The sequence below is a fragment of the Centrocercus urophasianus genome, unplaced genomic scaffold (genome assembly GCF_019232065.1).
Source record: "Centrocercus urophasianus isolate 14NV4802_14NV808 unplaced genomic scaffold, USGS_Curo_1.0 seq_14, whole genome shotgun sequence".
Classification (NCBI taxonomy): Eukaryota; Metazoa; Chordata; class Aves; order Galliformes; family Phasianidae; genus Centrocercus; species Centrocercus urophasianus.
In genome coordinates, this window is record NW_024884586.1 from 8,057,076 (window position 1) to 8,078,953 (window position 21,878).

The 21,878-nt window shown below is 39.0% G+C and overlaps 2 protein-coding genes across 2 annotated transcripts in view; both read right to left on the minus strand.

Moving 5' to 3' along the window:
- The window catches only part of LOC122158391 (mucin-5AC-like), a 43,579-nt gene extending 29,551 nt beyond the window's left edge, over positions 1-14,028 (minus strand). Inside the window, exons 1-3 of the mRNA XM_042815063.1 lie at positions 13,826-14,028; positions 13,550-13,712; positions 9,756-9,861 (exon numbers count right to left, since the gene is read on the minus strand). Coding sequence (XP_042670997.1) covers positions 9,756-9,861; positions 13,550-13,712; positions 13,826-14,028 — 472 coding nt within the window. The remainder of the gene's footprint in view (positions 1-9,755; positions 9,862-13,549; positions 13,713-13,825) is intronic.
- Positions 14,029-18,794: 4,766 nt separating this feature from the next.
- The window catches only part of MUC5AC (mucin 5AC, oligomeric mucus/gel-forming), a 53,558-nt gene continuing 50,474 nt past the window's right edge, over positions 18,795-21,878 (minus strand). The window contains exons 48-50 of the mRNA XM_042815064.1: positions 21,558-21,615; positions 20,822-20,924; positions 18,795-20,195 (exon numbers count right to left, since the gene is read on the minus strand). Of these exons, the coding sequence (XP_042670998.1) occupies positions 19,991-20,195; positions 20,822-20,924; positions 21,558-21,615 (366 nt within the window). The 3' untranslated portion in view covers positions 18,795-19,990. The remainder of the gene's footprint in view (positions 20,196-20,821; positions 20,925-21,557; positions 21,616-21,878) is intronic.

Below are 21,878 nucleotides of genomic sequence, written 5' to 3' on the forward strand. Positions count from 1 at the left end.
TCTTTTCAATGTCAACAGAGCTTACCTTAACATGGTTAAATATGGACAAAAAGTTTAAAGCTCTTTTAAACTGCTGTTTGGCAAAAAAAAAATTAGTGCACAGCCCAGTGCTTGGTGTATAGGTAACATTTGTCCTCAGTTCATCTTCAGTCTACTTATGCAAGAACATAGGTAGCTGATGGAACAAAAATCTTCTTCATGAGAGAGCTGCTGCACAGTGAGCAATTTAGCAAGAGGCATCTGGGAGATAGAATTGGGGTGGCTGTGTGTGGTCCCACAGGAGAAAAAAAGCAGCTAGAATAAAATCAATGCATGCTAGGATGTCTAGAAATTGCAGAAAGTACTTCCTTAGTATGGGGTAGTATTGTTCTCTGTGCCTGGTCAGACTGAGTTCAGCAGTCTTTACTGGTTTTTTTTTTTTTTTTTTTTCACTTTTGTTGAAGCAGAGGAAAAAGAAAAATTTGAGAAGGTGTCCTAATTGCAAAAAGTGAACATAGCTGGATGCCTAATTCCTGTGGATTCTTATGGAAATCCTGTCCTACAATTATAAATTCAAAAGAATCCTAAAAGAATAGGGGACTACAATCTCATACTCCATTTAGGATCTTACTGAACTGAATTGTCAATTTTTTCAGCCCCTATTTCCATTTATGTTTAAAACTAAATATATTGGATCCTTATTATTATAAAATAAACCCCAAAATGTGGAGTAATTATGGAGTATTATCTGGACTTTTGGATTGAAATCAGTGGTAGCTTACTATGGCAAGCTTAGGGTACTTATGTCAACATACTAGCCTGATGCAGAATGGAACATGTTCCCTATCGAAATATCCAGGATGTTTAATGAAGTTACATCTTCATAATCAGTAGTAAGCTGTTTACACATCCTAGATTTATATCTTCATGCTTCAGCAGATAGGGAGAAAAGAAAAGACTGGACTTCCTGCCCATACAATGTTGTTCTATTTTGTGCCAGCACTCATAATGAAAGTAAATTCATCTGTACATACAGAAAGCAAATTATATCTTATTTACGTGACCAGTTAGATTATTAAATAAATATTCAAATGTCTCACTTATTTAAACAGGCTACCCACCAAACTAGGCTTTCAGCAACTACTGTGCACATACCTGTGCATATGCAATGGGCTACACGTGATCCTCAGAGGCAGCAGAGCTTTTCTTCTGCCAAACTTGCTGTCTTATGCATAACTGAGATGTGGATCCTCTTCTGTTTAATTTCTGAAAGTTAATTACAAAAACTATTCCACTAAAGCAGACTCTAACTGCCTCAAAGCAGAGATTTACAGGCATTAGTTAGACACTGACTCAGAAGGAAAAAAAAAATAATGAAAAGTGCATTATTAATTAATGAATAGGATATTTTATTTAAAAAGCATGGGAGATGGTGGTTTTTAAGGAAAGGAATTTCCAGAAGTGACTTAGATCCCTGTTCTTCGACAGGTAACAATTAAGAGTATTAAGTGGCATTAAAACCCAATGTAGTAGAAAAGATGGGAATCATCATGTCTTTCTAACATGATGACAAAACCACTTATAAATATAGGGCAGGCGCTATATTCTGTGTTTTGTACACTTAAAAAAAAATCAACTCAAAGTAAAATGGAATAAAAATACTGTAAGATCAGAGGTGGAACACATATCCATTTTCATATTTATTTTGCAACGATGTGGCCCAGTGAGAGTTAAAGACAGAAAAGCTAACTTGCAAAGAAACAGTGAATGTTGTGCATTTTACCCACTTAGTAAGACCTCACAGTGAAGGAGCAAGACCTTGCTTTCTTTCTCAGTTGCACTCACCTCTGCCTGAGGGGGAAAACACAGTATCAGGTTCTTCTCATATTACTTCAAAACATTTGGAAAGAGTTTCTTGCTTGCCATCGGGTATAACAGAGCAAGGCACTGCTGGTAAAGGGAGGAGTTTTCTGAGGGCAGAATTAGTGCTTTTGCTACTCATGTGAGGAAGGTGAGGGGGATGTCTGTACCTAGGATGACTTCCTAGGTGCGCTGGTAGAGTCAAGGCCAGATTTGTCATTTGCCCTGTCTCCTTTGCTGGAATTGCTGCTAAGCAGTGTTAATATCAAATTATTTCTATTTCTAAGATCTTGGTTTTCAGTCATAATACCTCTTTGTGACTAGAAGGTGAAACTCGTCAACCTTGAATACGCAACCTCACCTAAGAATTTACAAGTGCACACTGTATAGCTGCACTGAGAATTGTCCTAGTTGTATCTGCAGGTGTTTTTCAAAGATGCTACTCAGATATTTTACTGAAATGGTTATGATTGCTACTGCTCAGACTGAAATTTCTGATCTACAAGGAGTAGTGGCATTCAAATGGCATTCCAGTGTTCAGCTTATCCAACAACACAGGTTCTTTCTCTTCCTCTATCTCCAGGAGTAGGTGCAATTAACAATAAGAAAGCAAGTATAAAAGAAACTTGGGTCACTTGATGAAGTGGCTTATGAAATTTTGAAAGTTATCAGACTATATATGATATAAATATGATCTGATTGATTGCTGGAAGAATCTTATCTGTACATAGACTTGATATTATCACAAAAAACAAAGATTTAATTTTAGGTATTTATTGGTCAAATGGGCAGTTTCTCCAAGTGGTTCCTGTAGATTAAAGAAACAGAAGTTGAAGGACTTCAGTATCCCAGGGTGTTGAAAAGAAGTTACCTATGCATGCAGGGAGGAGCAAACTCACTTCTCCAGCTGTGTAAGGGGAAAGAAACCCCAGAAGCAAGTTTATACAGTGTTTTAATTACTTAAGCAGCTGTCTTTACTGTTAATATATACCAGGGATCCATTAAAGGGACATCATTTTCCTGGTGCATGGCACAAAAACAAACCACTTTTGTTTGCAGGAGGAAATGTTCACGGAGGCATTAAAAGCATTTTTATTTTTTTTTTCTTTCCTGTTTTTTTTGGTCAATTTTTCTGTTTATAATGCTGTGCAAAACCCCAAACCTTATCCTCACATCTCAGTCCCGAATACCATGGAAATTAAATATAGGATAGATCTATAAAATTGGAATAGATAAGTTTGTTCATAGGAGGTTAATGGAGATGAATGACAAAAGCCAAGGATCTGGCTGATGAATATTCTTCTATTTTCTTTTAATCTTGTATGGAAAACCTCTAACAACAGATAGCCAATGATACCAGTTATAATGGAAAATCTGAAATAATCACAGAAGCACAGAATGGCTTAGGCTGAAAGCAACCTTAAAGATTACCTAATTTCAAACCCCCTACTATGGTCAGGGCTGCAACCCACCCTACCTGACCGCCCAGGCCTCCATCCAACCTGGCAACTTGGCCTTGAATGTCTCCAGGGATGGGGCATCCACAGCTTCTCTGGGCAGCCTGTGCCGGAGCCTCACCACTCCCTGAGCAAAGAATTTTCTCCTGACATCTCACCTAAATCTCCCCTCTTAGTTTAAATGTGTTTCGAGATAAAAATACTAACATTGCAATCTGAAAATAGGCCACATAATGTATGAGTGGCAAAGGCAATTATTCAAAAGTTAGGAAGAGATAGTATTAAGACTATTAGTGAAACCACAATTCATTTTCCTTCTATGTTCAAATTACAACTCCACTAGGTGTTGAGAACTTTCACCTCCTCACAAGCATGACAAACTAGGGACAGCTGGGACCTGGATAACTGCATTGTGCTCCAGATCTCTGAAGTCCTGTCTTACCATGTGAACTGGGAAGAAGAATAAACAGCTGTGTAAGAAGACAGGAATATTTACTTTGGAAAGCAACGTAAAGTAATGATAGAAAGTTTGCAATTAACATAAAACAACATTGGCATTAACAACATTGGCATTAACTTAGCAGAGGACCCAGCACACTCTTCCCGCCTGGCTGTGTAGAGATAAAGCTGCTCTCCTAGGCTTGTCCTGCTCATGGTTTTCTCACCTTTCTCTCACTTCTTAACATTTTTTTCTTTCAACAATCTACAAGAGACTCACCAGAGCTTTGCTAAACAGTCCTCCCAAGGAATTCATGCTCACTATCCACCTTTATTTCAATACCCTGTTAACTTGCTAATTTCCCCCTTCTGAAAAGATGTACTGCTACTGTGGAAGACTATGGTGGGCACACTCTGGTCATGGGCTCCTTTACCTTGCTCTTGGAATAGATTATGTAGTCTGTTGCCTGCTTAGTATAACATGTCACATCACCTGAGAAATGTGAGAGATTTTTCCATGAGAAGAGGGTGTTAAATCTTAAAATGAACAGCAGATGAGCAGTGTATTGTAAATGGTTGTGACCATTTTTTAGTTTGTTACAATAGCTTTAGAAATGATTACACAAAATACTGCAAAAATTGGAAGAAAATCTCTGACTGTGGAGATTGGATAATCTAAATGGAAAATCAGTGAGAGAACAACAGTTAAGGTTAGAAGGAATGAAGTAACTTAGTTCATTTGTCAGTGACAGTAGTCATGGTTTCTTCATTACATAAGGATGACTTAAGCACACAGCTGTGCTGCCTTCACTTCTTTTGCTTGTATTTTAAAGGATTTGAAAGAGGAGCACGTAACTGGTATCTTGAACTGACAGGCAAGGGAGAGCTGAGCCATCACTCTGCTCACCTTAACCAAAGGGAATAAAAGATTTATGAAAAAGAAATGGAACTAGTACCTTGGCAACAATGGCTCCTGCACATATGAAATTGAACTAATGGTATTACTCATTCACATTGTGGTTTCTAAGTGCAACAGCTCTTCTTAAGTACACAGCTTGTTTGACGTCCGAGCAGCCAGTCTACGCCCCATGTGAGCTCAATGGCTTCTTACTCATTCCCCTGGGTTTTAATGTTGAGAGACATCAGCTGGACTAACAGAATCATTTTTTTCTTACCTAATCCTCATGCTTCAAAAAATATCAATAAAACGTTAATAACTTTGCTGACACAAAAGTGCTGTGCCATCTATCTCAGTATTTTTGATCGTTGGGTGCAATTTTTTTAAGGTGGGTAAATGCATGTATGTATCTAGTGAACAATTTTTTATCAGGTTGAAAGTTCCTAGGTTCTTCGTGCCCTTAATTCAGCTGAAAGCATAACTCTTCTATTGTACAGTCTATCCAAAAACTCCGCTGGCAGATTTTCCCCCATCAGTATTTGCTTGTGATGTACTTGGTTCTCACAGTATTATAGCAGCATTGTTCATAGCCCAATGTCTGGATTGTTGTTTTACTTTCCTCTTTTGCATAGTGCTGAGGATGTCTTCCTGGACAACAGCATCACTGATGTTTTGTTACCTGTTCAGCATTCACTTTCCTATATGTTACTGAGCTTTTGCCTTGTCTGTGTACCTTTTCTTCATTTCATTAAATGTTTATTCCATGGGTTACTAATAACTCAGCCAGGAGAAGAGAGGGCTCCAAGGAGCCCTTATAGTGACCCTCCAGTACCTTAAGAGGGCTTGCAGGAAAGCTGAAGAGGGACTTTTTACAAGTGCAGGTAGTGTCAGGACAAGGGGAAACGGTTTTAAACTCCAAGAGGGTAGATAAAGGCTAGATACTAAGAAGAAATTCTCTGCTATGAGGGTGGAGAGACACTGGAACAGGTTGCCCAGAAAGGCTGTGGAATGCTCACTTCCTGGAGGCATTCAAGGCCAGGCTGGATGGAGCTTTGAGCAACCTAGTCTAGAGAGAGGTATCTCTGCCTCTCTCTAGCAGGGGTTTGGAACACGATGGTCTTAAATGCCCCTTTCAATCCAAACCATTCTATGATTCTATAACTCAAGTGAGCCACATCTGATCTTCCGAATTACTGATGGTGACTTAGATAAAGTTTATTTCTCTGTTTTTCTTTACAAGCTTTAGCATAACTATTTCTGATGCCACAGTATTGCACATAGCCTTTCTTTTTCACAATTTTTTTCCAAAGCACTCTCCACTTTTCATTTACAACTCCTGTCTATTTCAGAATCTGTCATTGAATGCATTTTCATGTATATTTCCTTCTATAGTGAGGCTTTCTCAGTGCTGCCTTTTTAGCATCTGCTTCACGAAAAGCTGTTCAGATATGAGTGTGCTCATCAGTGCTGTGCATAGCTCAACAGGTGGCAGACCAAATTTATGCTGATATTGATAGGTAACTCTAAGTTCAGTTTGTAGACTGTATGCAAGGACTAGGCTATAAATTTGACTCCCTCCTACAGTGCTGACTAAGTTTAGAAGCTCTGCTGAACTGCTGCATAAGGAGTTAAGCTTACCATCCCTTGTCTCCTTGTCTGCAGTATTCTTCTGATTGATGGAAGTTACCCATCATATGGATACTGGTATCCATCCTGAGCAGACAAACAGCAATTCATCAACTCTCTTTTTAGTTCATGACTCTTCTGCTCCGTTTCCTTCTCTACTGCTCATACACAGTAGGAGACCAACTTATAAGCTACACAAAGTCTTATACAGACTAACTGCTGGAAGTGCCTGATTAGTAAATAAAAGCATAACATAGATAGTTTTGTTGTGGGTGCTAAAGTGGGGTCTTGTTGGTCTTCTGGTCTGCAAGCGTGCGCTGCCTGCTCATGTCCAGTTTTTCATCCACCACTTTTTCCCACACATTTCAGCTGCATTCTCCTGCCCTCACTCCTATGCCTGTTATCTGCAGGCAGCATACAACCTCCTCACCAGCTCTAAGCTGTTTGTGTTCATCCCTTGTCCTACCAAACAGCCTTCCAACTTCCTTTCTAACTCAACCCTTACTACTACTAATAGCACTGCTATTAGTACTCCAGAACTCACTGCCTATTTCAGCATAAGTCCCTCCATACATAAATATCTCATACTTTCTGACCTTTCATAGAAAAAAAAATCTGTGGATGTAAGGCTGCCGTTCACTCCTAGAAGAAGTCTCTTGTCCCCTCCAGCACTGTTTCTGGTTGCAGAAACCTGTCCTGTCCTTCAGAAAGGGGAATGTGGAGAGGAGCATTATATGTGGGTAAGAGAACAGGAAATAGTGGGAAAGGAATTGGAGAAGCAGAAATACTTTTGTGTTCCATAAAGATACATATTCCAACTCTGATTATAACAGTTCCTAGCTGCAGCTTACTGTAGCTTGAGAAACTACTCAAAACCTGTTAACTCTATTTTTTTTCATATCAGCGATAAGTAAATATTTAAAGTAGCTTATTAATAGCATCACACATAGAAGTCCTTGAAATTTCCCATCAAACTGAAAAAAGGATGCCTGTATTTTTGTTATGTGTTTCTTAGGGCATCCCTTACCAATGTCATCCTATGATGATGTAGCTCATTTCACATGCTGAGCTAATTAATTGTTCACCAATAAATTCAAATTGTTGTATTTAAATCAATATGTACGGCTTAAGATCAAGAGGAATGCTTTAGACAACCTGCACAACTCTCCCAGTCCAACTTTGATGGGATAGGTAAAGCAGTTGAACTACACTTGATACCACTTGCAACTCATCTAAGATTCTTAGCATGCAAAAGCTGGATACTCCTGCCTACGTCTGAGCATGAAGCATGTAATTCACAGTAAGAATCTTGATGTTGAAATATATGTTATCAGAAAATATAAAAAAATACATTAGCTCTTGTATTCAGTTTGACTATAAGCATATCAACTTTGAGGGAATCTTTTGGGACTCTTGTACATAAGAAAACGTATTGTTAGGTTAACACCAGACACACCTTAATTGAGAAGACTCTGGTGGTCTCAATCACAGTGCATGCAGTATAAATACACGGGATAATCTAGTGGGTTTTTCCATTTTGTGCTATTTTGCTCTGAATAGAAGCAACATCCTGCACGCAGCAGGACAAGTACAGCAGGGCTTTGGGAAAGAGTTTCCGGTTCGACCACTCATGAAACAATTGAACGAGCTCATTCTGTATATCAGAGGCATTAGCTTCCCCCAAGAAGACACCTGGGAATTATTTGCTGGAATATATATGGATCAGAACCATGTAAACTTCTGAATGGAGTAGAATATTTGGCGTATTATATTTCAAAACCAAAGAGTGTCAGGAAGCTTTCATGGTTGTTCTTTTGGGCGTATCTGCTAATCAGTCACTAATTTAACTAATATTTGCTTGCAAAGACAAAAGAATGTAAGAACACTTATACCTGTAATTCAGTCAGTTTTGAACTAAAATTTATCTTAAAAATCATTTTCCTTAGACCTTTCTTCATTCAACTGTCTCTGAGTGCTTATGTGGAAAAGCTGTTCCTGCAGGCTGAGGCAGGAGCATGTTGTAAATTGATTTAACAAAGAATACTTTGGGAAAAGAACTGTGTTTAGGTATCTCTTCTGTGGTTTAGAGATCCAGATAATTAAAGTGATGACAAAGATCTGTACAAATGACTACCTTTCTTAAATTAGTTTGCTAAATTGTAAGAATTAGCATTTGTATTCACTGTGATTGACTTTATGTATCCTCTATTCTTCACAGTTTGGTAAGAATTGGAACTATAATGAACATTACTCATGCCTCACATGAAGAAACTTCCATGGGAGCTCACACAAATTTTATTAATTCTTTAATTACGTATACTTTGCTAATGATCATATCCTTTTACAGACGGGCATGCTAAACAGGCAAAATGCTTCCCATCCTAAGTCCTGTGGCAACTCTTTGAACCTGAATGACTGCATATCTACTGATATGAACTCCTGAACTATTAGTTATACATTAGCTAGAGCATAACTGACCAGTTTTGATCTGTTCCTGTATCCTTCATATGAAAGATTTACTGTCAAATGTGATTAAAACAACATTTTTCCAGGCCAACATAATTTTTTCCAATTGCTACAACTTTGTCAGCCTTTTAATCATTTAGTTGACATTTTACAGACTTATGATCTACTTGTATCAGATATTTTTCAAAGATGAAAATACTGCAGTCAAAATGATCCACTTGTTCACAATGAGTCGAGAGAACAAATTGCTTGACATATTGTTTTAAAACACCAAGGTGTTGCTGCATATGGGAATTTGGGAAGATCTTGCTTCTGTTTAAAAAAGGATATCTTGACAACTACATTTGCAAAGCAAAGAACTACCTCAGTAGAATTTATCAGTATTCAAGTCGTTAGTGTAACTTCTGTTGCCATTCCAGGGTACAACTTTTTTCAGCTCAAGGAGATCTTAATATTTCTATTGTGTGATAAAGCATTTACTGAATGCCAACTCAAACTCTTAACCTTTCTATAATTATGTAGAAAAGTAAACTGGATACTAGGAAACCTTCCTGATAAATACCTAAGACCATCTTTATTTGGTTTGCTAATATGTTGGGCCTTTTCTATTTTCTTCCCAGAACTAATGTAAGGACCACAGCTAAGTGGTTGCTAGTTTTAGTCATCGTGAGAACTACTTTCACCCTCTTCATTTACCATAAGAATAAACACAGTAGTTGAGATGGGAGGAAATGTTCATCCAACCCAATACAAAATCTGTGGCAGTGGCCAACAATGGATGTCAAGGAAAGAAGTGAGCAAGCACAAAGCAATTGATTCTGGTGAATGCCCCCTGTACTTCAAAACCATGTGAGTGAGGGGGTGCTAACGTGATGACTTTGGGTTGACCATCTGTATGATTTTTTCCTTTTGTTGTTTGTTTGCTTGCTTTGTTACTACTTTTAACTTAAAAGGGGATGTAGATCATATTTACAGTCAATACAGAAACTAAGAAGATTCAAAATCTGAGTTAGAAGACCTTGAAGACTGACCCATTTCGCTTTCTTCGGGAGGTTTTGTAGTAGATAACTGCAGATGAGCTTCATCTTCGCAGTTCCTTATCCTTTGCCTTTTGCTGCTGCTGCCATCAGCGCTGGGCTACAAGAGTGATTACTTCTTATAGAAGACAATGGCAGATGAAAATTGGAAGCACTGATAGGAAGAGAGGGGAGAGGAAGTAGGACCAGGGGAAACATAAAGGGAGAATGCCTAGGAAGAACAAGTGAGCAGACAATGCAGAAAATTGCTAGAGATAAATGTACTTGTAAGTGAGAAAGATGAGAATGACCATGGGGAAGTGGGGAAAAAATGAATGGGATAATAATAAAAGCTGTTTGTACTCTGAATAAATTAAACACAACTAAAGATACTTACTGGCCTTTGTAATGGAAAGAGTTAAACACCTTGGTATTCTGTGCTGTTCTGGGCAAGCCATGGAAAGGACGTCATGCTATTGAATTTTATTTGTCTTGGAGGTGGTGTGCGGACATCCTTGTATCTCAGCATCTCCTTTAAATGACATTGCTCTCTGGACTTTAAGAAAAGTTTGTACCTCTAGCCAGCTCTAATCTCCCAGCCGTTTGATAACCACTGTATGAACACTGGGACCAGTGTCCTAAAACTAGCAGAGCAATGGTTGCTCTGCTACAGAAATAAGTAGCAAAATCTCAGTTTCAGGTATTTGGCTGTTTTCTTTAAGCTTCATAAATAGCATATGTAACCTTAGATGCCTATTACTGTTTTTCCTCTTCCGTGTCTTTATATTACATTTTATCTCCAAGAATTCTCAAGTTTTGTGTTTGCACAGCACAGCAGAGCATAATTGTATGCCATTCTACTACAAGTACCACCATGGCTTAGTAAATACCTAGATAAATAATAATAGGACAAAGAAGAGAGATGTAAGCAAAATAAAACTCTAATGCAGTTTGGCAAACCATGTATGGCAGCATTTCAAAGAACTGACATAGAGCATAGTGCCTACGACAGGAAAATCCTGATCTGTGTGAGTAGAATTCTTAGCTGTTAGGGTAACACTAATGCCAAAGCAAGCGTTTAGTTTATTCTGAAATGTATATGTTCTCACACTATGTTTTTGAATAAGTATGTGGAAGGGAATTGGGTATTAAGTGTAATCAGACATTACAGACACAAGTAATCCCAGTTGTTTCAACAGAGCTATTGGTGAGTTTAGAGTTTAACAAACTCTCAAGAAGTTTGCTGAGCTGGCAGCTAAGAATCAATAATCCATGCCCTCCAAAAGTGGATGTTCTTAATGAAACAGAATTGGAAAATAGAAAAAGGCATCACCCAGTGGAGAGTGGGGAAAAAGGGAAAAAACAAAGGGAGGCAGAAAAGAGTAGACTCATCCTTTGCTACTGATTCGCTTTTACTCAAAGTATTACAAGATTTTTACAGAAATGTTTCAACCAAAACTCCTAGTTTTTGTACTGTATTCCCATAGCCTTCAAATGGCTACCAAACTGAACGCCTTGATTGCTTATATTGCGATTGTTTCATTACAGAGTACATTTTTGATGAAGATTTACTTTAGCTACTAGTGATTGTTTTACAAGGCTCTGATCTGTCAGCATGTGCATTGTGCTCAGGCTGAGTCAAGACCACACCTCAAGGACGTTTTTAGGCACAAGGCTGAAGGTAACACAAGTCATCCACAATGGCAGCCTCTGTCTATCTGTTTGCTCGGTATGGATTCAGTTTGTGTGACGCCTGATAATTATCTAAGCTTTTGTCAAAATGAATAGATCTATTAACAGGGCTAAAATGACAATGATTCTCAACCTTTGCAGAACTCAAGGACAAAGCAGCTTTTCCAGTAAGAAAAAGCACTAGTCTGCTAACAGCAGGCAATGATGTCACAAGCATAGGTAGATATGGAGGATTCTGAAGAAATAGAACGTCAAACAAGTTTCAGTGAAATAAGCAACTACCACTGCCCCAGTTGCCCAGGGTTAGTATCACAGGGAGCAATCCTTTCTGCAAAAAACAGTCCCTCAAGAGACAGGAGCATTGCCAGAAAGCATTTACAGATAAAATGCTGACTGCTCATTTTCAATTTGTCTACATGGTTGTTGCATATGTACGTTACATGCAATACAGTGATGTGTAAACATATGCTCGACTGGGAATTTAAAAATACTGCAGCAGTACAGCTAGTGAGAATGACTCCAACAACTTCCCTTTAACGTTTATTAGCATACCTATTTTACAATAATGGTACAAATAGCTTAGAGTGTCTCTAGTGGCATAGAAGAAGCAAAACTTAATTTATTTATAACACTGTAAAATATTGCAAGATTTTTCTTGAAGTGTCAATGATACAAGTGTTTGTGCACTGAAAAGTTTGCCTAGATTTTTCTAATTTGAACCATCTATACTTACAACATATTATTTTCACTTATAAATGTAATGTTATTCTACCTGTGACCATAAAAGACCATAAAGATTTCAGAGAAGTAAGAGTAGCTACAGAGTGATTACTGAAAGTAGGAGGAAAGAAACTGGTTGATTCAGAAACAACAAATGCATTCTTTCCTTGTAGATTCTTTTCCCTTTGGCATTCTTGTGCACTAAGCACAGAAAGTATTCTTAATGTGAGAATTGACATATGTACAGCTCAAAGCAGACTGCCTAACATAGCTGAAATGTCTGAGTCACATCCCAGATTACCGCCAAATTTTTAGGAGAAAGGAGCAAAATAATCTGTAGCATCACATAAAAGACTCCTTTTGTTATTGTATTGTATAGAATTTTAACTTTGTCAAGATACACCTACTATGTAACTGCCGATAGATATATAAGGCACAGCTATGAAACTTTGTGGATGTAAAAGCAGCTAGCAATCTTTATGGGAAACCAAAAACATGATTTCAGCTTCTTCAGAAAACTGAAAGTGTATGGTTTTATTTTAAAATATATTTTTAAAGATAATATGCCTAAAATATCTATTTAGAAACCTTAAGAGAACATAGGCATGTCATGAAGAAGAATGAAAGTCAGTTGCCATATCATATAACACAGGGAATGCAATATAATCAACTGTTGAAATATGCATTAAAATGCATGATACAATGGATATTAAGAATAAAATGAAGAACAAATAACAGGAAAATCATAGCCTCAAGAAATGTAAGAAAGGATAGAATTGTTGTTTTACTAAGATGTCAATGTTCTGCTGACTCCTTGCAAGGAACCCACTGATTGCCACCAATTTTGCAGTCAGAATGCCTAAGTACGAGACATGAGATTCTCAGCAGTGTTAGAACACAGCTCAGCATACCTTAGAGAGGGGAACACAGAGAGCAATGAGGCTCTGAGCCTTCCCTGTACTGCCCTGAAATGGAGCAGAAATGGGCACCAGTCAGAGGCAAGGGGCACCTGTGAAGGCACACAGGTGTCTGTACAAGGTAACACTAATGCAGCTTCGCCACCAGTGCTTCTTTACCCATTGCATTTAACTTCCCCTGTACATCTGAGGTAGCAAGTAAACCTGTTATGCAAGTGAGTTTCTGCTACATCACGTTGTTGTGAGAAGGCTGTACTCTTTTTTTGTGGTGCCCGCTTGAATGAGGGGATGGGTTTCACCCCAAATTCCTGTCAAAAAAAAAAGAGGGGCTGGGGAGGAGGAACTAAGGAAAGAAAGGGACAATTAAAAAAGACCAAGGCTCAGCAGAAACAAGGCAGACACAACACACAAATCTCTCAGAAGAGGTTTCCTAACAAGGTAGGACCTCAACAAGGTAGGCGTACCTCTGCTAGCACATACCTCGCTGCCTTTCTCCTCAGGAGAGGAGCGATTGCTGATTCGCCGCCCCAGGAGCTGCAGGCACCCTGCATGCATGGCACGAGGCGCGGCCACAGCGCTGCCTGATGCCACCCCTCCGTCCCAGAGCCACGCGCCGAGGCACAGCGTGCCTGCCGGCTTAAACCTAGGCGAGGGGGTGCTGCACAGTCGCTGGTAGGCATGAGACCCTGCCCGAGGCCTACGCCAGGCTTGACGCCCATGAGGGAGCGGCAGAGCCACTGGCAGACCCACTCTCACATACAGCGGCGTGAAACCCCTTCCCGCCGCTCGGCGGCGCTGTGGCCATAAGATGGCGGACCGTACGGCTGCGGGCGGGAAGGGTTACGTGCTGTGTTTCTTAGTACTTGTTTGAGAACCGTCCTGGAGTGCAGCGGGTTTCGGGATAGACCCTGGGAACGAGACAACCTCCGTTTGCCGGCAGCCGTGATTGTGTTTAGCATGCACGACGATCTCTGGAGGTAGTGGATGTCTCCTCCCTCCCGAATTTCTCTTCCGTTATGGGCAAATGTGACACATTCCAATACATTTGTTTAATCCCTTCTTGTTTCCTCTTAACCCTGCAAAAGTAGGTATTCCAGGAGTTGTGCACGGCTCGGTTCTTTGTTATTTAATGTCAGTAGGGACTAAGTTACATCTGAGAAAAAGCCTCTCTGTAGTTTCCTGAAAGTCTCAGAGGTTAGTCATAGCACGGATGTTATTTTACTGTGATCTAAGTGGTCATCCTGCTGCTATATCCGCAGCAGAGCAATGCTGGCTGGGTTCTGAGGCACGTAAGGTCAGGCAGGACTGTACTCTGAGCACCTGGTCTGGTGTAGGGGTCCCTGTTCATTGCGGGGGAGTTGGACCAGATGGCCTCATCAGGTCTCTTCTAGCTCAAACCATCCTATGGTTTTCCCTGTCTTAGAATGCAGGCTACGTTTGTTGGCTTTCTGGCTTATGATGGCTGTTTTGTGTGAATTTCTGTTTCAGGTGTGCAAAAATGGCTTCGCTGAGTCTGAAGCAAGACAGTATTTAAGTTCTGTGAATTTTGGCGGGAGTTCAGCAGACTTCAGCTATTCTGCACTGTATGCTGAGCTGAAAAGAGGACAGATTAGAGAAGCTCGCATAGTCTTTTGTTCATCTGATGTCTTCCTTGTTGCCAGGTAAGTTTGTGATTGATTATTTAAATCAATTCTGTGGTGCGATTTTATCACAGGAAAACTTACGGTAATTTCATTATAAACAAAGATATTGGCTGACACATTGCACAACAAAGTCTGTACGTTTAATATGATTAGGCAGTCTGTCAGATCAAGTACTCCCATGAGATGCACATTTTATTATGTTCCCTCTGCTACCTGGCTTTTTTTGGTGGGTCTCCAAAGGAGCAACGGAGTAGAAGTTTTCCCACTTTCCCAGGATGTGATACAACAGTGACTGTGATGATTTTAGTATAGCAGTATTGTGGAAGGGCTTCCTTGAGGGAGCTGGGCTTGTTCAGCCTGGAGAAAAGAAGGCTGCGGGGTGACCCCATTGCAGCCTTTCAGTACCTAAAGGGAGCCTATAAACAAGAGGGGAGTCAACTCTTTGAAAGGGTAGATAACAACAGGAAAAGGGCAAATGGTTTTAAGTTGAAAGAGGGAAGATTTAGGTTGGATGTCAGGGGGAAGTTCTTTACAGAGAGAGTGGTGAGGTGCTGGACCAGGCTGCCCAGAGAGGTTGTGGATGCCCCGTCCTTGGAGTTGTTCAGGGCCAGATTGGATGGGGCTCTGGGCAGCCTGTTGTAGTATTAAATTGATAGCTGCTGCCTGTGGCAGGTGGGTTGGAGATTCACGATCCTTGAGGTCCCTTCCAACCCAGGCCATTCTGTGATTCGGTGTGTGATTCTGTGAAAGGCACAAGTGAATCTGTGCCATCTGATGGCTTACTGAAGAACATATGCTTTTTGGTGGCCCTCCTTTTCCCTTGAGTCTGCTGTTCCTTTCATAAAGATGGTGGCATAGATGAATTCTTCGGAGAAGAATGTAAGAGCAGATCTAATAAATGAACGGTAAGCTGACGTGGTAAAGGGCTATTCTTTGTTTATTAGAAAAAAACTAGATTCTGTGAAGTCCTTCTGAATGTTTATGTTCTACTGTGAGTCTTGCTCAGAGATACTTTTTGTCCAGGATTTCTATATTGTGAAATCAAAGCAAAATTGCAGACTTCTCTCATATTTTTTATTAACAATTGTTTGGAATTAACAGGCAGGTAATAAGAGACCTAAGTCTTTTCATAGCTACTATATTGCTCACAAGCTGGCTGTCATGTGCTTTAACACTCAAATAAATTATTTCAGGTGGGACTCCAAGGTGGTAAATCTGAGCAGATATATTATTCATCATTACAAAATATAACTGAAAAGTCATTCTTAGTGATTAGTAATTTATACTGCTGAATTTTTAAATGGTGCTTAGAAAAGGGAGAAGAAAATAATCTGGTCGTGCAATAGTTAAGCTACAAAAGTCCTGAATGGGGCAAAAGTATGAATGTCCAAGGAAGGACCTTGGACAGACAATACTGAGCTTAGACCCAAAGCCTTTGAATGTTTTTTGTGAAAAAGTTTTGTGCAAAGTTAATGGTTTCTTTGTGATTTGTTTGTATTCCAAAGATGACCAGGTAAGAAAAAAAAAAAAAAAAAAAAAAAAAAAAAAAAAAAAGCGACAAGTCTTGGTATGTTGTTTAGAAAGAATGACCATCGATTCATGAAATAATAAAGAGCAAAGTTTATCATAATGACTGGAAACCAAGGCAATAGTTGTTACCTTGCTTACTTCAAAGTGCATTCAAAGAAACCCTGTGGAATGAGCACTTCTTCCCTTAGTCTTTGTAAATTGTGAGCCTAGAGCCCTCTAGTGTTAGTGTTTGTATAATGCATATTATTGTTCGCAGTAATGTAGATCACTGTGAACTGCACATTATTCTGACCTGTGTCAGTAAAGGGCTACTAAGCCAATCGCCTAATTTTTTATTGACTTTAATATTTATTTATGAGAAAGCAACTGATCTCATTCATCCCAGTTTTTAGAAAGGAGTTATTTATTTACTTTGGAGCTATTACCCAATCTGTGTCAGTAGTATCCCTGAACAAAGATAGCTCTTATGCAAAGGAAAATTTAGGGAGCCTATAATACTAGTGGCACCTAATTTTTCATCTACTCTATGTATCGTTTAATGCTGATCTGGGAGTTCCTGTAAGTGCTTCTAGTTGCTCTTTCATGCACAAAGCATGTTGTGACCTCTGTTCTCCTTCTCCTTAGTTGATAGTCCCCATTTTATCTTTCTCACCACTGGAACTGTATATGTGAGATTGTTCCTTCTTTCTTCAGGGCAGGGATTCTAGTGTGTCCTCAGCCACACTAGAACAGATTCTGCATGCCTCCGTGGTTTACCTTTGCTTAGGGTTCCTCTCCTTGTATCCTTGCCTCCTTGCTTCTTCATGCCAGGACCAGGGTCTGTCCCTTCCTTTGCTTCTTTTTCTATTTTTAAAATTTTTATACTAGATGGACATTCGCTTTTCCCTTCTGCAGAATGAGCAGGAGAAAAATGATTTCCCAGTTTACCTGGGAGGAAAGTTCAGAGAATTTGTCACTCACCAAATTGGTCACAAATTCTTGAGTAGTGCTGCATAGGGAAGCTTAATGGATTTAGAGGAAAGGAGGAGTATGTGCAGTAAACCTCCTGAGCCTCACTGTGAAGCAGAAAAGTCCAAGAACTGGGAAGAGGAAGTTTTCTGAAAAGCCAAAAAGCAGGAAGTGAAGTGACAATTTGTCAGTAGAAAGCTGGAAGGACTTAAGGCAGATTTTTGCCAGCAGGAGGTAAGAAGTTACCAGTGATCCTCTGGGACAAATAAATGCTCACTTCTGACTGGGAGGTATATAAGTTGATCCTGTTCTTTAAAAGATGAGAAAAGCAGTCTTATCAGGCATCTGCGTCTGCAGGAAGCCTACATTGTTACCCAAATGTTACAAGTCAGAAACAACTGTTACCGAGTTGTCCAAACTGCAAAGCTCATTATTATTATTATTATTATTATTATTTATTTATTTGCTACTGCCCCTACTGGCCCAGGAAGTCATTTAGTCATTTGTGAACTGTGTAAAAAATTGTCAATACACAAACTACACTCAAATCTGTGGTAGCTAGTTCAAAGTAAAGCTGCATGGTAACTTAGAATTTGTTGATTTGCAACAGTGCAATTTCAGGTTTGTTTGAGATTCATGTATGTTTCTGTAGGCATTAAGATATGAAACTAACTGGCTTAGGGGTTTTTGAATAGTTTGTCAGTCAGGTAAAGAACGTGTAGATTTATAAAGTATATACGGACCCAAAATGTTGTTGCTTACTGAAATCTCACTTACTGATGGCATCAAAAGGGATATACTTGGAACACTTTCAGAATCCTGCACCTTGGGATGAAAAACCCCAGGCACCAGGAGCTAGCCACTCAACTGAAAAGCAGCTCTGAAGTAAAGGATGTAGGTACCAAGTTGAAAATGAGTCAGCAATGTGCCTTTATTGAAGGCAGCTGATATTCTTAGCTGCATTAGGCAATGTATTGCCAACAAGTCAAGAGAGGTTATCCCTCAATTCTGCCTTGGTGAGGCCACACTGAATGTTGTGTCCAGTTCTGAGCCCTCTGCTACAGGAGAGACCTGGACATTCTTGAAATAGTGCAACACAGGGCCACCAAGATGCTGAAGGGCCTGGAGCAGCTCTCCTATGAGGAGAAGATGAGAGAGTTGTGACTATTCAGCCTGGAGAAGATGAGGCTCAAAGGGATCTCACTAATGTCCGTAAATACCTGAATGGAAGTTGCAAAGAAAATGTAGCTAGGCTATTTTCAGTGATGCCCAGTACCAGAACAAGAGGAAATGGGCACAAACTGGAACACAAGAGATTCCCTCTAGTGGGAGATATTTCTGTGCTGTGCAAGTGCCTAAACACACATTGCCCCGAGAGGTTGTGACTTCTCCTTCTTTGGAGATCTTCAAAAGCCACGTGGACATAGTTCTGGATGTCCCTGCTCAAGCAGGGGGTTGGACTAGATGGACCCAGAAGTCCTTTCCCACTTCAACCATTCTGTGATTCTGTAGAGCTATTCAAACACAACTGTGGTAGAGCGGAAGCAAATATTTTATAGGGCCAGCAGGGAGTGTTTCAGAGAAAAGACTGAGGAGACATGCTGTAAAATGCTTACAATTTATTAATCATCATTACTTTTTTTCATAAAGAACAAAAATAAAACAATATTCCAAAACAAAATGGAAGAAGAAAATACACCACACCCAGATAATATGACTAAGACTAAAAAATGGGGTAATGTTAATTCTGAAAGGAATGGCCCAATAAATCAGTTCTCCAAAAAAACAAAATAAATAGCAATAGTACAACTTTTTAAAAGCTTTCTAGGAAAGAATTTACATATAATATTATTATTATTATTACTTTTGTTTACAAAAGTCCTTCATATGCCCCATTGGCAATATATATATATATATATTTCTTCTGTAAACAGTTAACCACAAAGGAAAAAAAAATTCCAAATTTTCATACAGTTTCTATGCTGATGATGTTATGTAAACAAAGAGTAGTATGCAGCAGCTTATCATTATAGTATCTTTCTCCCTCTCTTTCTTCTTTCTTCTTTTGTTTTCTTTCTTTTCTTTCTCATGAGAATAGATAGGGAAATGCCCTAAAAATTGTTTATAACATTGAATTTTATAGCTTTGAGAAGATATGGCTTTTTGCAATCTAAGTTTTCCATAATGCAAAACAGAAAGTAAAACAGAGGTACAGTTTTCTTTTTCTTGGACTTTAGCTTTTGATCTGTCTCAGTGAACTGAAATTGAAATGTTCCGTAATAGTTCAGTGTATCAAAGGAAATCTCAGATAATGTCAAGTAGTTGTCGAATGTAATGACCAGCAAAACTTGATTTCCTGCAGAGTAATATTTATTCTGCACCAGTGCAGTTTATATTGTGCCATGAAAGGAAAGCCTTGAAAACAATGTCATTCTAATAAAAGACTTTGTGTGGTCTAAATCTTATGGTTTAGCACTTCTCATAAGACAAACAAACTAACAAGAAATATGAAAATTTTGTATATGTTTTGTATACAGTATATGATCTTATACTGTACCTCTCAAGGTGTAAAGAAAAGTCATGAAAAACAGTATGAGACACAATGGTAAGGAAAACTGACATAGTGTACACAGATGTATTGAGCTTGTATGCAGAAAATATAATCTGTTCGTAAAAAATTGTAGCTGCTTTTGACACTTTCTTTCAAATGTGTTTTCATCTATGTTCAACTCATTTGGCTTCTCTTTAGTTTTAATTTTAGACGTTCCCTTTTTCTTGCGTTCCCTTTTTCTTCTTTATCTCATATTTTGCCTGTTTGCTGTTGTTGGTTGGCAATGTCTTGTGGAACACACTCAGCACCAACACAGCTGCATTGGTCCACATAGGTGTATGAGTGATCAAGATAGGTTCCATCACTGCATGTCAAAGTCACCTTTCTTACACTAGTCTGGATTTCCTGGCAACATGAGCATTTATGTTCCATCATGTTTGCTTCTTGAGAGTACCTGTTTGCAAAACCAACAAAAGAGAGAGATTCAGAAATTATGTGAGAAATATTGCTGCCCTCTCACACATTTTTAAATATAAGTAGAAGTTGTGTATGGAGATATGTCTTAATATTACCATTCTTCCAGTGGTTTGGTGACACAGAATTTGTTCTTCATTGTAAAAATGGGTAAACCTAGCTTTTCATTCTGATCTAGTGGAAGACATCCCTTCTCGTGGGAGGGGGTTTGGAACTGGATTATTTTAAAGGTTTCTTTCAACTCAAACCATTCTATAATTCTGTAATTCATTAAGACAAAAGAAAAGCGAAAAAAAACTAATCCAGATAACAAATCAAGCCAGTCCAAAATGAGAGACTGGTATGAAACAAATAACCTCACTTTTATAGAGGCAAGATCAAAACTCGGGACCAGTCACTTAATAGTCTATTAAGATCTGGTTAGTTTTGAGATAATTAAGCTAATGTAGCACCATGTCTGTTAAAAATTCTGGTTAATGTAATGGGAACAGTTGATGGCTTGGTGAATGTTAGACATTGTAGAAAATCACTAGCAATGTGTTTTTTTCTGCTGTTATAATAACAAATAGAAGACAGGAGATTACAGTCATCTTTTACACCACTTACCTTGAGTAAGCATCACAGCTGCCTTCACAGTATGTCATCTCAACAGGTGCAGAAACACATCCTTGGTATTTGATGACAGTAGTGGTGTTATGCTTCTTGCAACCTGATGTTGCCACAAACCAAGAGAAAATAGTTAAAATATATGCATATATAGATAGATAGGTTAAAATATATGCATATATAGACAGATACTTGTATATGATAGACAATCCTTAGCTGAAAACTAAGATGCGTGGAGCTGAAATAGGAAGTTATGTCACAGTGCATTTCTGTTTTAATCGCTTATGGCTAAATGATAGGTTGTGCTACTTGTCTTAACACTGGGTGGAAAATTCCCTTTATGCTGCATTGGTGCAGGATGCAGAAATATAGAGCAGTGCCATGGCAACTGTTCAGTGCACACCCATCTCCCAGGACCAGCTTCACTTTCATCCTTAAAGAGAATGTGTTTGTAGAAGTTGGAGAATAGGTGTAGTCCTCTATTTCACTAAAAGGCTAATATTGAACAGTACAGGATGGGAAAGTTCACCATATCTGTATTTTCAAAGACCCTAAATGTTCTGTTTCTATACCACCTGGTGGTTCTAAATGTTCTGTTTCAGACCAGGTGGTATGGAAACACTGGTACCAGATTTGGGCTTTTCACCTCTTCTGTCCTTGCTCCTGCCATGCAAGTTGGACTAATACAGCTAACAAGGCACATATTGTGCTTTTACCCCAAATTACTATCACTTACCTGATGGTGGGATTGAGCACACACTACAGCAGCCATCATCTGATAGCCTGATGCTGTCCTGGAGTGGGAAAAAAAAAAAAAAAAAAAAGATGACTCAGGTTTCATATATGCATGATAAAAACTTGGTTTGTAGGGTTCTCTGGTGCCAGAAAGTTCTTTGTTTTGGCATGGAATCTAATTTCAAGCAGATCTAAATATTAAAGGCACGTAACTACTACTTCAGTACTTAATAAAACTTCTTTGGAAGCGTACATTGAAGGGACTGGAATTGCTTTGTTATTGTTGGAATTCAGTAGTAAAAATTCAGAAATAAAGCTTGCA